At 42.2% G+C, this 21460-nt stretch overlaps 1 protein-coding gene across 3 annotated transcripts in view; it reads right to left on the reverse strand.

Annotated features, from left to right (window-relative positions):
• The window catches only part of si:dkey-26i13.8 (kinesin-like protein KIF19), a 209126-nt gene that overhangs the window by 118792 nt on the left and 68874 nt on the right, over positions 1 to 21460 (reverse strand). For all 3 annotated transcript variants that reach the window (XM_068055750.1, XM_068055749.1, XM_068055748.1), the window contains exons 7-11: positions 11773 to 11967; positions 10158 to 10310; positions 9537 to 9659; positions 5904 to 6060; positions 597 to 771 (exon numbers count right to left, since the gene is read on the reverse strand). In XM_068055750.1, the coding sequence (XP_067911851.1) occupies positions 597 to 771; positions 5904 to 6060; positions 9537 to 9659; positions 10158 to 10310; positions 11773 to 11967 (803 nt within the window). The remainder of the gene's footprint in view (positions 1 to 596; positions 772 to 5903; positions 6061 to 9536; positions 9660 to 10157; positions 10311 to 11772; positions 11968 to 21460) is intronic.

Consider the following 21460-nt stretch of genomic DNA (forward strand, 5'->3'; position numbering starts at 1 on the left):
CATAGCTGCAACTTTCAAGCCCGGGCAACATTCTTGTAAATCACCTCTGTACTCTCTCCAGAGCAATCATGTCCTTCCTGTAATGAGGTGACCATAACTGTACACAATACTCCAGCTGTGGCCTAACCAGCGTTTTATACTGTTCCAGTATCACATCCCTGCTTTTGTATTTTGTATTCTATACCTCGGCCAATAAAGGAAAGCATTCCGTATGCCTTCTTCACTCTATCTACCATCAGGGATGCAAACTCCACACCAGGGAATTCCTCCAGCACCAGACATTGTCTATGTCCTCAAAAGAGGTATTGGAGGCCATGGAATATGTATCTTTTTTGCCACTGATCCCTTAGGCCCCACCATTCATGGTCACGTGTTACAGCAATAAAAGGAGGGTGCAGTGGCTTTCCCCAGTTGTGAAAAAACCAGCATGGCTTAAGGTAATTTTATTTCTGATGCCACATGCACATAGAAGATCACTGAATCTTACTAGAAAAAGAAGTACATTATTTATTAATGTCCTGCAAAGTTCAATTTGCATTCAGTAGTCAGTCCAGTTCAAGTCTTTGTGTTATTATTAAGAGGTCTGTGGAACTCACTCAGCTATGGTTAGTAAATGTCTGGAGGTGTCAATGTGAAGCTCCATATTGGTGTTTTCAAGCTCAATGAGGCTGCGCCGGATCTCCATTTGTTGCCTGAAAGCAATCATCAATTGATCCCTTAGCCGATCCATCTCCCTTCGGTTGTACTGCACTGAGTGCTGCTGGACTTCAGCTGAAAGTACATTACAAAATTATCATTGTGAATGAGTTTACAGAGATGACTATTATTCCCTTTGGAGTTTTTTCAGTTTTTTTTTGCAATTGGACACTGTCACCGCTTATTATCCATTTTATTGCTTCTTCAGTCATGAAGACTGGCAAAGGTGGTCAAAACCTCCCCACACTTGGTCCCTGGCACAACTAGTCTATTCTCTGCCAACAAACAACAAGTTTGCTGAGAATGAACATCAGTCTCATTTGAGTGAATTCCTCATCTTCAATGAATTGTCAGGTCAGCCAGCTTGAACTTAGACTCACACTGGCAGAAGGGCCCATTTTCAACACCTCTGGAAAATGTTAAATTACTAATTATTTTGTTGCTTGTTTGTACATTTGCTTTTCTTTGCTGCAGAGACAAATAAATGCAAATTAGAGGGATGGAGAATGAAGAATTCTCCTGACTGCTTATATTAAGGTCCCAGTTACTGTCCCATGGAAGATCTTTCTCAAGGCCAAGCTGGAAACCACTGAACTCCAGCCAGTTGGTATACACTCTCTTCCTTTAGTTACTCTCCAATTATATCTCGACTAAGAGTACTAAAATTACACTCATGTCTACTTCTTAAAAATTAATTACTGATTTCCTATAGGTGAAAGTTACCAATTTCTTACATCTAGCTCAAGCATATCATATCCCCCAATCCACCCTAATGTAAATCACAGTGGATTGAAGAGCTGCGACACAGGATACAGCATCAAGTGAAGAAAGTATAGTGGGCTTGTTCCAGTTTTCACTTTCACACTACTTCCTTATTTTTGTTATTTTTTTGGGATGTGATTCTAGATCATAGAACTCCCAAATTTATTACTCCTAATAGCCAGAGGTGAGATCAAGAGAATTTTTTTTTTACGCAGCAAGTTTTTATGATCTGGAATGCACTGACTGAGGTGGTGGTGGAAACGGATTCAATAATAACTTTCAAAAGGGATTTGGATAAATACTTGAAGTGGAGAAAATTGCAGGGCTCTAGGGGAAAGAGCAGGGGAGTGGGACTAATTGGATAGCTCTTTCAAAGAGCTGCCACAAGCACAATGGGCTGAATGGCCACCTCCTGCCCTGTGCAGTTCTAAAAACCTCTCTCCATTGAAATAAATAATATAGAATTAACATTTTTTTATTAGGTAATGAAAAATCCTTTTACACTTTTTAAGAAAAACTATTACTGGGCAGATTTTCCTTTTCACTGTTAGTGTTCAGTGAAGAGGAAATAGAGACAGACAACCATTAGCTCAGGTCTCTGCTCCACTGCACTGTCCTGGGATTTCCTGCATCATTGTAACTCGGTCTGCATTTACAGAATGTGCGAACCCAGTGTTAGCCTGTTAGTGAGGTAGGAGGAGGTGTTCCTCAACCCTCAAGCTCACATTCCTCTTGGTCTGACCATTGGACTCCCAAATGGAGGGTGGTGGAGATCTCCAGCAATGACAAGAAAGCCTAGATATTTGTCAGCCGGAAATACATCTGCTAGGCTGCTTATACCTACAATGACTCTCCTGTTCATGCCCCACCCTGAGTCCAGTGAAAGGCCCTACCATGGGGCAGACCTGTGCCAGGAGGGCACCTGGCTCAAGCTAATGGCCTGGGCCTGGATAACTGGAAGAACCCATCCCTCACAGGCACAATGCACCTCCGATAGACCATGCCTGTTAGTCTCAGCTGGAGCCTGAAGAGGAAAATCAGCCCTCAATCTTTTCCAATGTATTTCTGAGCTGGTCAAGATGAGGGATTTTAGCACTGGATAAAGAAACAATTTTCCACATTGCTTGTTGGATACCAGATGCACATTCTCAAGCCAGGTATTGTTGGGGCCAGATGTAGATTAGATTAGATTAGATGTAGCATCAAACTCTTTTCATTCTGTAATATTACTTGTTCCTTTGATTTGTGATCTATTGTAAGACTCACAGGACTACAAGTAATATCCAAAGAAAACATAGTTTTTTATTATACTTTAAACTAGAACATATATATGCAAACAGTTACTGCACAAGCCGCATCTAAACACATCTCACTCTGTTGGGCAACACCAACAACTTCCCGGTCATGTGTGATGTGATATCACTTCCTCCAGTGATCTTCACTTACAGCTTCTTAAAGTGGTCCATTCTTAAAGTTGTCCCACAACATATTCTATCCCAACAATGTGTCACAGAAGAATATTTCTAACTTTACCAGTGAACATTTTTATTTTCCACACAGGTCACTTTTGTGTGAGATTGGCAATTCAGTGTTAACTTGTGTCCAATTATGAGATGCTCGTGTTCTGGGTCTGTGCTCACTACAGGTACTGGACTTGGACTGATTGAATTCATTTTATTTCAGCCCAGCAGAGATTTTTATGTCTCACTGGATTTAAACCCAAGCTTCAGAGGTGAAAATGCACTACAATACACACAAAAGGAAATGGAATGAAGTGCTGGCTGTAAAATCGTGATTCCTTCTGCTTATTAGGAATATTGCTGCAGTAGGTCTAATCTCCTGTGATTTTTTTTTATAAAAACCCTACCTTGTACAACTTCATTAGTGCAATATGCATATAAACATTTTTTAAACAATATACTGCCAGTGAGCCTTGCCAAACAATTTAGATTGGAAAATTATTGCAGTCTTAATCTGCCAGAACTCAGTCTAATGCTTCTCTGAGCAGCCAATAAATATCCTTAATGGTCATATTGGAAATTTCTAGCTTGCAAGCAACATATCCCTGACACAATCTGGGTATTCACTGATTCTTTGTATAAGTAGAAGTGACTGAAATGCTGTCACCACATAATACTTATTTATCTCCAGTGGCAACGTCATTGGGTTTGAGTCGACTCTCTGTGTGGCTGATCTGGTAGTCTGATGTCTGAGCCTAGCAACTTTGCACAACTCTAGAGCGTTTCTGTTAACTGATCAGCCAGTTTGACTCACTGATACCCCTGCTTGTAGGTCCTGTCACTGGATGTTGGGATTTGTCCATCTTACACTCAGATAACCCTACAAGCCATTGCTATAACTATACAAAGCCCCTGGTTACACCACATCTGGAGTACTGTGTACAATTCTGGGCACAACACCTTAGAAAGGATTTATTGGTCTTGGAAACAGTGCAGCACAAATCCACCAGAATGTTACCAGGGCTACTAAATTATGAGGAACGATTCTCTGGGATAGAAAAGGTTAAGGCAGATTTGACTGAGGTTTTTGGGATTTTGAAAGGCATTGATAGGGTAGATAGAGAAACTTTTTTCCACTGGTGGGGGAAGTTCATACAAGGGGACATAACCTTAAAATTAGAACCAGGCCATTCGGGAGAGAAGTTAAGAAGCATTTCTTCGCATAATGGTTTGTAGAAGTGTGGAACTCTCTCCCACAAAAAGCAGTATACGCTAGCTCAATTAACAATTTTTATTCTGGGAATTGGAAAACAGAAACTCTAACAGCATGGATTTCTCAATATTTGGTTTAAAGAGACTTTGGCCCAGTGATGGGTTTCTCCACTTATCAGATAATCAGCAAAAAAATTCTGCACAGTGATGAAGGTTTTGAAATACATTGACAACAGAACATGAAAACCTTTTAATGTTGTAGATGCTGATAAGTTCTTAATACATATGTGTAATATCATAGCAGTAACTCAAAATGTTTCATCAATAAACAAAAAAATAATTTTTAATACTAGCAGATCTCCTGTGACAGGATATCCTGTAAGTTTAGTAAATGTTATACACACAGCAATCGCAAACACAAACATCAAGACATGCTCACAAGTCCGTACTGGAAAATGTGAACCAATCAAAAAATGGGGTAGATATTTTGTGCTATTAAATATAAAACATTGAAGGTTTGACAAGCATTTACAATTTATCACACTAGTAGATTATCTGTGGTGTTACTCTTAACAAGTTAGTGGATATGCTGTTTTATGTGGACAGGAGCATAATACCATGTTATGCACAATTACTCCGCTGTTTATGTTCTTGTAAGGCCACAAGGTTGAATTTCTATAATTGGGAAGTCTTGAGGTCAATTAGCGGGTATTGTGGCAGATGGCTATAAAGCCCAGACTCCTCCCTAAGGCCACAAAATCCATCAGGAAACGGCTGACTTTCTTTCTTAATTAACAGTTTGTTTTGTCTCTGTAACAAAGTGTTAGATCTAAATGGCAAACCTTTTTATGCATGCATAAATAGATAGCTTCATATTTCCAGGGATTTTCCCAATCTCCCACCATTACTTTCGCAGCGGACAGGTGGAAACCCTGGAGAAACCTTGTCGAAGGCCAATTTTATCTGTATCCGCAGGGCTTCTATCAATCTCCTGCCCAAACCCCAATGTGGAGATTGCAGGGGGAGGTATTTTTCAAATAAGTTTCTTTTGTTAGACAAATCTCATTAATCCAACTTGTAAATAAAGTGCAGTGCAAATCATTGCTTCTAAGATACAAGTGTCCAATCTTTTGATCTTCATAGGCCTTTTAGTCCCATGGAGTTTAACAGGGGAAATACCATTTTCAGATTCATATTCCCATGACCTTGCATAGTCTGATTTTGCCCATGTTCACAGATATTGTTTTTATTAACACGCAGCAACATCTGAAGAATAGCCCTTTCCAAATCTCCAGGCCCACAAATCTGCAACAAACCAACAGTTAAGAAATTTAGATTTTTATAGATTTAGATATACAGCACTGAAACAGGCTCTTCGGCCCACCGCGTCTGTGCCGACCATTAACCACCCATTTATACTAATCCCATACTAATCCCATATTCCTACCACATCCTCACCTGTCCCTATATTCCCCTACCACCTACCTAGACTAGGGGCAATTTATAATGGCCAATTTACCTATCAACCTGCAAGTCTTTTTGGCTGTGGGAGGAAACCGGAGCACCCGGAGGAAACCCACGCAGATACAGGGAGAACTTGCAAACTCCACACAGGCAGTACCCAGATAGTTAACACAAATAGTTAACATAAATAGTTGCCTAGTCTCCCTGGGCTGGTTTACTACACTTTGAGGCCACAAGGGGTGCAAAGATTGCATCTTGGACACTCCTGCTCAAACAAAACCTCATAACGTCGAATACGTCCCAACCTACCTTGGATGTCCCTTATATTGGCCTTTTCAGATTTTCTCCGTTCTGGTCCCTGTTCATCAATCTTCAACTTGAGCCGCTCAATCTCTTTCCTGAGGTCGGCTATGATGTTGGTGTACTGCGTAATGTGGTACGAGATATTCAGCAGATTTCGTTTCACCTTGAAGTGTAATAAATCTCCCATTAGAAACTTGTGAAATGAAATATTGAGGAAACATAAGTGGAAACAGGCTGGAACTATGCAACAAGTTGGGCGACATCTATAAGGGAAGTTACATTAGTTAGAACACATTGTGTAGAACAATCAGTGTCATTGAGCAGAAAACTGAACTAGCTAACGTGGTGCAAGCGGACAATAATGCCATTTGCTGTGTTTTGCTACATACTAGCAGTGAACAGTTGTCATGTTATCTCAATGTTAACCTAATCTTTCTTCTTCAGATGCTTTTGACTTTAGTTTAGTTTAGAGATATGGCTGTGAATTTCCAGCATTTTCATTTTCTGTTTTCACATCAGGTTTCTTTTGCCGCCACTAAAGCAGGAAAGAAGGCTCGCTCTGTCTGGGCTGAAATAAACTGGATGATATTCTGTGCTCAAGTCCTACTCCAGAGACTTGTACACTTAATCTGGATTTACACGTCAGTGCAATACTGAGGGAGTGCTGCAGAGTCAGAGGTGCCTCCTTTCAGATGAGACCTATCATCGAGGCCCTGTCTGCCCACTCGGGTAAATATAAAAGACCCCATGTAACTATCTGACAAAGAGCAGGGCAGTTCTCTCCAGTGCCCTGGCTAATTTTTATCGCTTAAGTAGCATCGATAGAACAGATTATCTGGTCATTATCTCACTGCTATTTGAGGGACCTTGTTGTATGCAAACTGGCTGCCGTGCTTTCTACATTCCAACCTTAACTACACCAGAAGTAGTCTTTGAGATGTTCTGATGTTATGACAAGTGCTATATAAGTGCAAGTCTGTCTTTCTATACACTATTGATTAGAATTATCTTGATTAGAATGGACTATTTTATAACTCCTAATATTTTCTTTGAAGAATGGCAATCATAAAATAGAAACAGCAAAGGCTATGGGCCCTGAAAACATTCTGGCTGTAGTGCAGAGGACTTGTGCTCCAGAACTAGCCCCTGGCCAAAATGGTCCAGTACAGCTACAACACTGGCATCTGCTGGACAACATGGAAAATTGCACAGCTATGTCCTGTTCACTAAAAGCAGGACAAATCCAATCTGGCCAATTACCGCCCCATCAGTCTACTCTCAATCATCAGCAAAGTGTTGGAAAGTGTTGTCAACAGTGCTATCAAGTGGCACTTACTCACCAATAACCTGCTTGCTGATGCCCAATTTGGCCCCAGACCTCATTACAGCCTTGGTCCATGCATGGAGAAAAGAGCTGAATTCCAGAGGCGATAAGAGTGACTGCCCTAGACATCAAGGCAACATTTGACCGAGTGTGACATCAAGGAGCCCGAGCAAAATTGAAGTAATTGGGAATCGGGGGGAAAACCCGCCACTGGTGGGAGTTATACTTAGCACAAAGGATGATGGTTGTGGTTGTTGAAAGTCAGGCATCTCAGCTTCAGGACATCACTGCAGGAATTCCTCAGGACAGTGTCCTAGGCCCAATCATCTTCAACTGTTTCATCAATTACCTTCCCTCCAACATCAGGTCAGAAGTGCAGAAGTTCACTGATGATTGCATGGTGTTCAGTACTATTGGCAATTCCTCAGATACTGAAGCAGTCCATGCTTCAAGATCTGGGCAACATTCAGGATTGGGGTGATAAGTGGCAAGTAACATCCACGCCACACAAGTACCAGGCAACAACCATCTCCAACAAGAGAGAATCTCACCATCTCTCCTTGACATTCAATGGTATTACCATTACGGAATCCCTCTGGTCAACATCCTGGGGGTTACCATTGGCCAGAAACTTAACTGGACCAACCATATAAATATAACCATATAAAGAGCAGGTCGGAGGCTGGGAATTCTGCAGTGAGTAACTCACCACCTAACTCACCAAAGCACTGTCCATGAACTAACTACAAGGCACAGGAGTGTGATGGAATACTCTCCACTTGCCTGGATGAGTTCCACCAACACTCAAGAAACTCAACACCATTCAGGACAAAGCAGCCCGCTTGATGGGCATCCCATGCACCACCTTAAACATACACTTCCTCCACCACCAGCACACAGTAGCAGCAGTGTGTACCATCTACAAGATGCACTGCAGCAACTCACCAAGCCTCCTTCTAAACCCATGACCTCTACCAGTAAGAAGGACAAGGGCAGCAGACACCTGGGAACGCCACCACCTGCAAGCTCCCCTCCAAGTCACATGCCATCTTAATTTGGAACTACATCATCGTTCCTTCACTGTCATCGGGTCAAATTCCTGGAACTCCCTCCCTAACGGCACTGTGGGTGTACTTCCATTACAAGGATTACAGTCGTTCAAGAAGGCAGTTCACCACCACCTTCTCAAGAGCAGCAAATGCTGGCCTTGCCATCAATGCTCAAATCCCATGTTTTTAAAAATTCTTTCATGGGATGTGGGTGTCACTGGCAAGACCAGCATTTGTTGCCCATCCCCCATTGCCCTTGACAACTGAATGGCTTGCTAGACCATTTCAGAGGACAGTTAAGAGTCAACAACATTGCTCTGATTCTGGAGTCACATGTAGGCCAGACCAGGATAAGGACAGAAGATTTCTTTCCCTAAAGGACATTAGTGAACCAGATGGGTTTTTTACAACAATCGATGATAGTTTCATGGCACAATTACTGAGACTAGCTTTCAATTCCATATTTTTATCAATTAATTGAATTTATTAATTAAATGAATTTAAATTCCACCAGCTGCCGTGGTGGGATTTGAACTTGTGTTCCCAGGGCATTAGCCTGGGCCTTTGGATTACCAATCTTGTGGCATTATCACTATGCCACAATCTCCCCTCATGAATGAGTGTGTAGTTTCAGAGACTTGAGTTTGCTTAAAAGCAATGTTATAATTGAGCTCTACCCTGCTGAGCTAGGGATTCCACTGTTGATCGCTAACTGGTGGCCTCTGTTGAAAGTGTGTTTGTGTGGGCGATGGGTGTGTTTGGCTGCGATGCACTGTGGAGCTAAATAGCCTTCCAACACTCACAAAGCAGAAATAATTACCTGCGTGATCTACCAGAGGGCTAAAGGCATCGATGAAACCTAATGCCAGGAAACAGTAAAATCCTTCACCAGAGGAGGAGAGATGATTGAGGCAGGGGCATTGGGCGGTGGGGGGGGGGGGGGGGGGGGGTGGGGAGAATCCACTCTTTGCAGCACTACAGCATGTTTCCCATCCAGATCTAGTAGTTCTTGGACTCTGTTCCCAAACAGCCTCTGACAATAAGAACAACTGAGGTGCGCAAGTAAATGCACTAACAACTTCCTTCAGAATGATTGAGAATTCTGTGCTGTTCAGTCCTGTTTTAACTTGAACTCACATCTTTGCATTATCTATTTCCTGCCCTATTCTCCCTCTTTATGTGAGGGAAGGAAAAGGAAAGGTATAACTATGTTTAAATCCAATTCAAATAAAAACATCATCCACTGATATATTATGACTTCCATACCCGAGTTTTAATGTTCTTTGCACGGTCAGCATACATCAGGGTATTCCTTGACTCCTCAAAAGATGCACTGGCAGGGCTGATGTGAGCAATCATAACCGTTCTGCTGTTTCCACCCAATGAGTCCTGTAACGAAACAAAGAAAATTATTGTTTACTTAAAAATCCAGAGTTTAGATCTGAGACTTGCTACATTATGGGAGATAAATTCTATGAGTTAGCATTCCTGGCTTGATCGATCAGCAGCAGGACAGATCAAGCAATCGGGCACAGAGGCCAGAGGCCTAATCCACACTCCTCCTGATTGTCCAGTCAATTAAACTGGCTAGCTGTAGCTTGAAAGATTATGTTTATTTTCATAATTGACCTCTATTTCCTTACCAGTAGATCCATTTTGTTCAGATGATTATGAATGAGAGAGGGGTTCTCCTGCCACCAGATGAGTAGGAGGCACCATAACACTGCAGGTACAAGTGACTCGACAAGCTTTCCCAGGCCTGAATCTGGGTGAATTCATATGGAAATTCTCAGATCAGGCTTAACAGGGACACAAGTATCCAGAAAGAAGTCATCTTTAAATATTCAAATACAGCTTGTGGTGCTCAGGATGGAAGCAGGAGGGTACCTTCAGCAGCCGTGTCAGTTTGCTGTCTCTGTAGTTGATGTACTGGGATCGATTTGCTCCTTTTTCACTCAGCGCATTGATACAGTTGCCCAGAGCCAACAGGGACCGGTTAATGTGGGCTCCTTCCTTCATTCTTTTGCCTGTATTCTGAGTCTGTTGGTAGAAAATATAATGAGATATCTCTGTATCTGCCCTTTCCACCTCATTGTTTGGACGGGAATCTGCTCCACTTGGTTCCCTGGCTATGTCTGTCCTTTCCCCTCTCCATCCACCAAACAAGTAGGAGACACCATCATGTTTATCCATTTCTGTCTGATCTTTATCCTCACCTCAACATGAGGTCCAATTCCTCCCTCATATTGGTCTCAAATATAAGATCTCCCTGAGTTGTCAATTGCATGACATGCTATTCTGTTCTCAACCAGTTTTGCCAACAATGAACCTTACGTCTCTTATGATTCTTTCCAGCTTAGTCCTCGTTAGACCTCTGATCACAATACCTTCTGCCTTACTTTACATGATCTTTAAACATTATTGTTGATATGCTTCACTTTGCCTCAAAGGTTTGACTGATCCAAAGCTGTACTTAAGGTTAAGCTTGTTGTTAAGTTTGGTGTTGAACAGAAATTTCCGTTCTGTTGTACAGAGTGTGATATTTATTTTCTTTTATTCTCCCTCCCTCTATTAGTATTTTTTCTTAGTTATCTCCTTGTAGCTCCTTCTATGCAATTCAAGAATTCCAAAAACAAAAAAGGCAAAAAAATGCCCACAGGTGCATTAATCAAGAGAAATAAGCAAGGAAGGAAGGAGAGAGGCCCTCAGGGTAGTACAGCTGGAGTCCTCCAGATTAGTTTGCAGGCTTTTAATCCGCTACCTAGGGCAATTGCTTGCAGTATCCGATTAATAAATTGTTGTATGATCGCTTTAAGAACACCCTGGACAAAGGTTCTGTATATAGCTTGCTCTGTACTGTATTTACTCATTTAGCTGTTAATAAACCTTCTAGAGATCTTCAAGGAACTGAAATCCACATACCTCATAGTGTTGTTCAAGATAACACAAAGAAACTCATGACATAAATACATACCAATTATTATTTACCTAACAACTTCATCCATTTTATGTGTTACTCATCCCCCTCAACATCCTTGTTTCCCTGCGGCCATTGATGTCCTGAGGCTAAAAGCATGGGTAGGTTTCCAGCTTCCATCAATATCAATTTAAGTCAGCCACGAGGAGTGGAGAACAACAGCCAGGGCCGATTTATCTTTCTCCCAAATGTAGTGCAGCAGATATTAGAAAATTGGTCTAGGAGATCAAATCTCTTCCTTCTCGCTACACCCTAACCCCACACCCCCACCATTATCCCCACTTTTGCAGTTAAGTAAGAGAAGAAAGAACTGAAATGTGGGAGAGGAGCTAAATAGACAATATGACAAATACAATGCCATTTATTGCTAGGGGGCTGTGCATCTGGAATTGAAGGAACAAAGCATTTTTCCAAATTAGTGGCGAATGTTTTTATACATTATTTAAATGTTGAAAAACTATGTTTACAAAAAGAAAAATTGAGGTACCCAAGGAAGTGGTAGACACTGGTATGATTCATGATTACCTGAGATGCTCTCTCAGATCCAGCAAGGTCAATCATAAAGAGACGGCCAACACGTATCTCCTCTGTGATGTTTTTTAGCCGGCTCTTTTGTTTGACTGTAACTTGCAGCACTGCATGGGAGCGGGATGAGGTTTTGTTGGCAGCAGTTGGCTCCTGCATCCGTTGTCTGTTTCCTTTTGTAAGCAACTGCATGATCTGAGGATTACATAAATAAATGGTTAATCGTAATCGAGCCTAAACCTACTGTATGTGCCTTGGGGGTAAATTTTTGCCGTCAGTAAATTGGCAGTGAGGATTTCCCACCCATTGTAGAACCCACTCATTGATTTCAATAGGCTGAAAACCGAAGGGTCCTACAATGGATGAGTGATGCATTTTGCCAGTTTACCACCCTGGCAGTGAATGTGAAAGCTCCCCCTTGTTGTTCAAGGGCAAAGAATTTGATTTGCCAGGGTTCACAGCCTAGAGTCCAACTGGTTCATGGCTAGCAAAAAAAGAGCATTCGATATCAATCAAGCCAGTAGATATAGACAGTAAGATTTGGACTCAGAGAAGTAACAAGAATTAAAGAAAAGCACACCAAAAAACAGCCAATTGCTTAAACAACAATAGCATGGTAGTATTAATATAGAATCTTTCACTTAAATTCCCAAAGTGCTTCACAGCATAAGTAAAAAAAAAATGGATGACATAATTAGTCATTAGTAACAGGATAAAATAAGTGACTATAGATTACTATTATTAATTTGCTCTTTGGATATGGGTGGCCTTGGTAAAGCTACATTTGCTGCCCATTCCTAAATGCCCAGAGAAGACTTTTGTGAACCTTCTTCTTAAAGCAACTGCGTTACGACAGATTGGCTTGCCATGCCGCAATGTAATATGGGACTGGAGTCACACGTAGGCCAGGCAGAGTAGGGGTAGCAGGTTCCCTTCCCTGAAAGGCATTCATGAACCAGTTTTTTTGGCAATCTAATAATTTTCATGGTCATTTTTTTCTGGTGCCTGCCCACAAATTACTACATTTATTGCATTCAATTTCACAACTTATCCAGAAGGCTTGTGACATTATAGTTTGTTAATTCAGGCCATAACCACTGCATGACCGTATCTGCACCCTAGGAAAATCAGTATTTTTTTTGCAATCATGTTATTTTTGTCACAATTTTCCAGATCGGAATCCACAAAAATGATTTTCATTTCAAATTTCTCTTGTCCTCTCCTGAAGTGCACCATTACTGTACTGTACTAGGAACCCAGAGGTCACAAGCTCAAATTCTGTGAACCAAACTCAATAAACTTGGTAATTTGCGGCTTAGTGCCAGAAAAATAACTCTGAAAGTTGCCAGGTTGTCAAAAAATCCAACTGTTTTCCTAATTGCCTCCAGGGAAGGGGACCCGCCAACCCTATCTGGTCTGGCCTACAAGTGACTCCAGTCCCAATGGCAACTCAGAATGAGCAATAGATGCTGCCTTGGTAGTGTCAGCCACATCCCAAGAGCAAATAAAAAATGAAGTTGTTGACACTTGTTGGGGTTCAATTCTATGAGAGTCTGCAATCCTTCACGATGTTAAGATCCTGTTAGGGACTGTAAACTTTTAAAAAGAGAAAGTCAAATTCCCAGTTATTATTGAAAGAATTACACCACAAGATTTCATGCTTTAAATAAAAAAAGTCTTTGCTGTGCAAGAGTTAAACAAAGCAAAACACTGCTTACTTAACACAACAATTTAGAAACACATATTTTAAACTTAAAATCGAAACAGAACATGAAGATAAATACTTTAAACTCGAAATCTCAACAGAACACATCTGTTTGACTGTTACTTCCACCCCAAGAGCTCCCCTATACTTTACAGAATCTTGGCAGTTTGCTCACTTCTCCTGGGGCCAATCCAAAGTGTACCACAGCTCTTAGGAATTCACTCCAATTTCTTAGTTTCTCAGCTAACTTCCGAGGTATGCAATCACCTCCCGAATCTGGACTTCTCAGCTTGAGCACAGGCCTGCCTCAAAACAGATACACCATGGTTCCCAATGGCCTTTTTGCTCCTGAGTACACCTGACTTCCAAAAGTCAACTGCTTTCTCTGTGGCCAACAGCCTGTCTGAAGCCAACTGCTTCTCTATCAGCAAGCACACAGTTCAAAACACCAACAGGTACTCCCTGCATCATCTATCTCCATAGCAATGTGGAACATGCAAGATGTCCCAGATAGCAATTTAAACTAATTATTTCCAAATCCAAATCTTCTCTTTGTTCTGGGAAATCATATGAATAATTTAAATGCCTGAGTGAGGCAACTACAGACACACTGGGGTGGATTTTATGTTGGCGCCGCTGTGTACAGTAGCAGCCATAAAAGATGGCGGCCCGCATGCACGTGCTTTACTCTGCGGAGCCACCACGATCTTATATGAGGCAGCTCATTAACATGGCTGGGGCGGACTGCCCCCCCCCCTCACCCCGATGATGTGGAGGGGGTGGGTGAGCCGTCCCTGTTACCACTGCACAGGCACCGGCGCCATTTTTGAAGGGCTTCAAGCCCTTAGGGAGAAATTTTAATTTTTAAAGGGACCAAAGTGTTAAAATTTAATTTTCACATTACATTACATCTGCACTCCTCTCACCCACACCCCCAAAGGATAATTGAGTCATTAATAGCCCATTCCCCCCAAAAAAACTTTGATTCAGATCGCAACCTTTCCCCCCCGACCTTTAATAACTTTAACTGTCAACCCCTTCCCACCATCCACCCCCCCCAATCCAAAGAGTTTGACCCTGCTCCCCCATTCCCGCACTGAGAAACTTACCTCCTCCCCCCTTCCCACAGTTATTGTGCCTCCTTTCCCGGACGGCGATTTGAAGGCGTGGCAGTGAGGGCAGCCGGGATAAAGATCGCGGCGGCACTTCAGGAGGCGACAGAAACATCATTAACACAGGTGAGTTAATTTATTTGAATATTTAAATCCGGGTCCCATCGCCAAGCAGTGGGGGGGCCGTCATGAGGCCTTGCCACCACCAGCAAGATCGGGATGGGCCCTGCCTGTGTCGAAGTTGGTGGCGCGCCTCCTTCGGCCACCATGGATCCCGACATCAAGGCCCCTATAAAATTCAGCCCAGTCTCCATCAAGAAATTCAGAGAGGTTCCTATTGTTTAGGATCTTCACACTTCCCGTTGTGGACTTCTTAAATAAACATGGGCCACCCTTTGATTTGCAACCACCCTAGGTTTGTTTGCCAGCTTTTCAAGCCAGGTGTTTTCATTTGTCTTGCATTAAAAAAATAATTCAATACCCAAATTAAAAGTTGCCTCCAGAAAATTAATACAAACCATGAACCAGGTGATTGTGGCAACTACTTCAAGCAAATAGTCATCTTTACTTCAGCGAAGATAGTGAATAAAAGCACACTATTTGACCATGGAGGGCAGCACAGCTGAGCACAAACAATGTGTCACCAGAAGCTTTACAGCAGGGATCCCTGGATCATCAGCAGGAACCCTGGGTTTTAGTTGTTTTTTTCCCCCATTTGACAGGTTCTGAGGCTGAGTGTAGAAACCTTACAATCAGAGGCAGGCAAGGGCTTGCATTGATTATAGCACCTTTCACAATCTCAGAATGTCCCAAAGCATTTTACATCCAATAAAGTACTTTTCCAGTGTAATCACTGTCACAATGCAAGGAAATGCAGCAGGAAATTTGCACTCAGCAAAGTCCCACAAAAAAACAATGCGATCGGTGACAAGACAATCTGTCTTAGTAACAATGGCCAGGACACCCGAGAACTTCCTTGCTCTTCTTCAAATAGTGCAATGAAATCTTTTACGTCCACCTGAGTCGCCCTCAGTTTAACTTCCCACCCGAAAGGCTCTGGTTGACTCTTTTCTCTCTCTCTGGCACACCAACAAGGATCATCTAACTCACCATAGACTGGAAATCAGACCTTGATTTCCAGGTCAGTATTTGGCTCTGTTGTATGGTGGCATGAAGTGCAATGTTAAAGGTTAAGGTGATGTTTTTAACCCTTGCTTTATTGAACTGTTCAACCAAGAATGATGAAATTCAACTAATCTGTGCAATCTCTGCAACTCTCGGGTTCAGTACAGTTCTGCGCTCACCAGACTAATGAGCCACTTGTTAATAAGAATATGCAGGCTATATGTTATTGTTTATTGGTGCATCAATAGGTGATTTTCTGATTCACTGACTTTTGGTGATTCAAAGAGTTTATTCAGCAGAAAATAGTAATCACAAAGCCATTATTCTGAAGTACTACAAAGAACTCAAGGTGAATTTAACCTCTTGTGCACTGAAGAAAAGTAAAAGAAAATCCATATCCTAACCCATCAGGAACCTGTTTTAATGGAGTTTTTTTTTCAAGTGGCATTGGTAAAATGTTTGCACCATGAAATACACAGTAGATCAACTTGTGCTGGGACAGACTAGTACAAATCAGCATGTTCTTCCTTTAATGATCATCAACTTACGATCAGAAGCTGAAATTGTTAAAACAAGCTACAATACCTAACAGTGCTTATTACAAGCAATAAAAGACTTAACATTATTGGCTTGAACCCATAGTGTAGAATATTGGTGTACAAACAGTGAACACATTTGTACGAAATTCCTTTAGGTGTTATTAGAGAGAATTCGAAAATAGCAGAGGAAGGAAGATTAGACAAACACGTAAGCCTTGATATTTACTAGTGGGAGGGGAGGCAGGGGAACAGGACAGGAGGAGCTGCAGGTACCCAGGCCATTTTAATTTCTGGCCTCAGTTAATTATTGCAGCACTGTCTCCTGCCAGAGATGTGCAGGACTGAGCTAGGAGCTGGCGAGTGGGAGCAGAGAATTGGCTTGGGAGTTTTAGGATGCCGAGGGCCCAAAGGAATGATCCTCGGCATAACAGCGCTGGGCAAGGGCATTGGCAGCCGATGCCCGAGTGCAAAGGGAAAAGCAAGGCCAGGGCTGGAGAGGCCCGAGGCCCCCTAATGGGGTTTGGTGGGGTGGGGGCGGGCAGAGGCACTGCTTCTCCTCCTAGGCCACAAGAGGTTCTCACAAAAGTCATTTTTTAAAACTTTCCTTGGCCTCTTCTGGTCAGTCAGCACCTCCCAGTGCTGTTCATCTGTCAGATTCCACACAGTCTGGGACTCCCCCTGACATCATGCTGTAACACCAGTGTCATCTGAACTTAAAATAGGCCCCACCCGCCAGCAGCGGCAGCCATGGCCGATTTGAAAGTTGGCCTGAACGAAATGGCATCGAGCAGCAATGAAAGTGATCTCAGGCCAGTAAATCGACTTGACTTAAATCTTAACCCCAATCACCCACCATTCTCGCTTTGTGAGGCAAATTAAAATAGACCATGATCTCATGACTTATTTCAAGGACCATATCTTATTATTTTTCAGAACTCTAGTCTGTAGCCAAGTTCCAGCAGAGGAGGAAGTAGGTAATCTTTGTGATGGAGTGGATATGGGGTCAGGGTTGAATAGGCCACTAAGCGCATATAAATGAAGGTCATGCAATCCTTGTACAAGATGTATCGTATACATCAGAAATCATACTCCTGAGATTTCTCATACAAGGGTTTAAGCAGATCAGCATAGGACTACAGGATAACAGAACAAGCCTCAACTTGGATATATACCATTCAGTACAAGTTGAACTCACCAGTACTACATGGGAATGAGACACTAAACATCATTAAGAGCAAAAATCTATTTGGAATCACCTTGAGGCACTATCTGTACTTTTTCCATAATGTATATTAGGAGGGAAGTTTGTCAATTTCAAATTGTATTTGGGAATGTTGGATTGATATTATTTTTGCCATATAAAGCAACTGACCATTTAATGCGGTTGTATGACATTCCTGATGTCAGATGTGAACGTATCGGAGGATGTTCCGCATATCTTACACAGACAGAAAGACTAATGAGGAAGTGCTGGAAATGGTTGAAGAGGAAATCAGTGCATAACATCAAAGAGAGAAAGATACAATACTTTGGTCACATCATTAGAGCAGAAGATAGACAAAGACAATTATTGGAAGGAAAGATCAATGGAAAACATAGAAGAGGGAAGCAGAGAAGAAAATAGATGACATATAATGGACTGGATGCAATTGACCAATGCAGAATGTGTAAGGACAGCACAGGACAGACAGAGGTAGAGATCCATGACAGTTAACCTTCTAGGAAAGAGACAGCACCAACGAACAAATGAAATGACATGCCTGCCCAATTTGTGAGCGGTGACATTAGCCCATCTAAAATAATTGGATTACATCTTACATTAAAATAAAGAATTGGGGAATGTCATATGAACAACAAAAACAACTTGTATTTATATAGCACCTTTAACAAAGTTAAATATCCCAAGGCACTTGGGACACAACCTGTAATGTTCCCATAACATATTGTAGGAGTAACAAATTAAGAATACGTCCATTTACTTTTGGTGATAGCAACTTTGTGCCTGGTAAGTCTTTCAATGTCAGTGGTTGGACTGCACTAGTGGTTTACATTGGTATGGAAAGGATTTGAGCAAAAGTGTAAAATGAGGGTCATTCTGCTCAAGGAAGAATGTGTTTTATTGTCTTATTGACAGTCAGTCAGCAGAAGCATGTGATGGGCATATTATAGTTAAAGACCTTGAGCTCACTCTTCTTGTGCTGACAGGTACATGAAAGGCAATCAAACATGTGAGCTGCTCAGGATGACTGGCTGTTTGATCTTCACCTCTTTTCTGCACAGAAGTGTCTCAACTCTTTGGTGCTTCCTTGAGATGGTCAAGCTGAAAGTGAGTTACCATGTTGTGCTGCAGTGCGATGTGTGTCATGAAAGCCCTGTATGCCAAAGGGGAAATATTAATTTCATCGGTTGGAACCTTTTATTTTATTTTTTATTTTTATTTAGAGATACAGCGCTGAAACAGGCCCTTCGGGCCACCGAGTCTGTGCCGACCAACAACCACCCATTTATACTAACCCTACAGTAATCCCATATTCCCTATCACCTCCCTACACTAGGGGCAATTTACAACGGCCAATTTACCTATCACCTGCAAGTCTTTAGATGTGGGAGGAAACTGGAGCACCCGGCGAAAACCCACGCAGACACAGGGAGAACTTGCAAACTCCGCACAGGCAGTACCCAGAATCGAACCCGGGTCCCTGGAGCTGTGAGGCTGCGGTGCTAACCACTGCGCCACTGTGCCGCCCTTACATGAGACTTCTCCTAGAAAATCTTACAAGTAACTTTTTTTTAAAAGTAAACTGGCAAGATGGTCACTGCAATTTACATTTGAAACATCAAAAGATCAAACAGGAGATGACAAGTCTCATTCAACCTAGCCAGAACAATGGGGTGCTCTCAGTGATTAAATTGCCTAGAATGATCTTATCAACATGGACGTCAGGGCAATCTACATGCATTGGCTTTGAAAGAGCCAACCCCACTCCAAGTGCGACTGGACATCTTGAGGTGTAGCACTTTGAATCCAGAAAAAGAACGAAGGGGCTTGATAGTGTCATGTGACTGCCTGCGCCGCTCTGGAGAGCCTAAGCTTTGTCACAGAGACAGCAGAGGCAGTGTAACTGAAAAGCCATCAATGAAGCAGGTCTCTCTTTCTCTCCACGGTAAATATCAAGAGAAGATCCGGCTGCAACTGGGAACTCCCTCAAGCCTACAAACTGCCACAGCCAGCAGCACGGGGACAAGAATCAAACCCCTCTTCTGCCTTCAGCAGCTCTGAAAAAGGCAAGCCCACAACTGTGCACATGGCCCAGTGAGGACTTCAGGACTACAATTTCAACTGAGGGCTATGGGACTAATAAACCGTATTTAAATTCCATTTATTCTGGACTGTAATCCAACCACCAAATCTGTTTTCCTTCTGTAATCCGTGTGTGTGTGTGTGTGTGGCTCTCGTATGAATATGTGTGTGAATGTGTAGCGTATGTTTAGTAATTTTAACCGGGTTAGAGTGTTAAGTGTAATAAACGTACATCTTTCTTGTTTAAACTCAAGAAAACCTGTTGGATTGGTTCTTTTGAAATTACATTAGAGGAACAGGTGCAAGCACTCATTGAGGTGTAAAAAAATATTTAAAAAGGATAAACCCTGTTGTGGTCAAACCAGAGAAGGGGCGATAGGGGGAGCCTGGGACCCCTTCCTCACCTGGCCGTAACACATGCTAAAATATTTCCAGTTTTTAGAAACAAAACACACTTTAGAGATACTTCAAATGGACAATAAGCCAAAGAAGACAATATTAGAAGGGGTGACCAAAAGCTTGATCAAAAAAGTGGGTTTTGAGGAGGTACTTAAAGAAGGGAGTCGGAGAAACGGAGGTGGGTTAAAAAGAGAATTACAGAATGGGGGGCCCAGATGGCTGAAAGCACAGCTGCCAATGGTGGGGTAAAGGGATTTTGGAATGTACAAGAGACCAGAATCAGAAAACCAGAGAGATTTGGAGGTGGAACTGTAGGACTAAAGGAGGTTAAGATGTAGGGAGAGGCAAGTCTATTTTAAACCACTTAACATTAATGGTCTGAATTCAACAATGGAAACCAATAACACTGGCACAGTTTAGATGGGACACTATCATACAGTAGATTTTAAACAGTAGCAACATACAGATATAACAACAGAAAATGCTGCAAATACTCAACAGTTCTGGCAGCATTTGTCAGAGAGAAACAGAGTTAACGTTTCAGACTTTATTTCAGATTTCCAGCATCTGCAGTATTTAGCTTTTGAAACAACAAGTTGTTCAACTGTGAAGAGAATTATTAGGTACAAGCAGTCCTGCTCAGTTTTGCCTTCACTAACCCAAAGGCCTGTTGATGTTGCTGCAAATCCGTTGAGGTGGGAATCCTCCTTACCCCATTCCCAGCCCTACGACCACCACCACCTCTTATAATCCCTTCACTGTCTCTAAGTTGTCAAACTGCTCCTTTGACATCCAGTACTGGATCAGCAGAAATTTCCTCCAAATAAAAATTGGGAAAACCGAAGCCATTGTTGTTCATCCCCACCACAAGCTCTGATCCCCAGCCACTGACTCCATCCCTCCCCCCGGCCACTGTCTGAGGCTGAACCAGACCGTTCACAAGTTTAGAATTGTATTTGACCCTGAGGTGAGCTTCCAGCTACATATCCATCTCATCACTAAGACTGCCTAATTCCACCTCTGTAACATCACCTGACTCCGCCCCACTTCAGCTCATTTGCTATTAATACCCTCATCCATGTATTTATTATCTCTAGACTTGACTATTCCAGTATCAATTGTCAGACTCCCATCTTCAACCCTGTATAAATTTAAGCTCATCCAAAACTCTGCTGGCCATATCCTAACTCACACCAAGTCCCATTCACCATTACCGCTGTGCTGTATGAACTACATTGGCTCCTAGTCCAGCATCATCTCAATTTAAAAATTCTCATCCTTGTTTTCAAATCCCTCCATGTTTTTGACTCTCTCTATCTCTGTAACCTCCTCCAGCCCTACAACCCGCTGAGTTATCTGCGTTCCTCCAATTCTGGCCTCCTGAACATCCCTGATTTTAATCACTGCACCTTTGGCAGCCATGCCTTCAGCTGTCAAGGCCCTAAAAGCTGGAATTCTCTCCCCAAATCTCTCAGCCTCTCTACCTTCCTTTCCTCCTTTAAGACAC

Source organism: Heterodontus francisci, chromosome 24 (assembly GCF_036365525.1).
Source record: "Heterodontus francisci isolate sHetFra1 chromosome 24, sHetFra1.hap1, whole genome shotgun sequence".
Taxonomy (NCBI): domain Eukaryota; kingdom Metazoa; phylum Chordata; class Chondrichthyes; order Heterodontiformes; family Heterodontidae; genus Heterodontus; species Heterodontus francisci.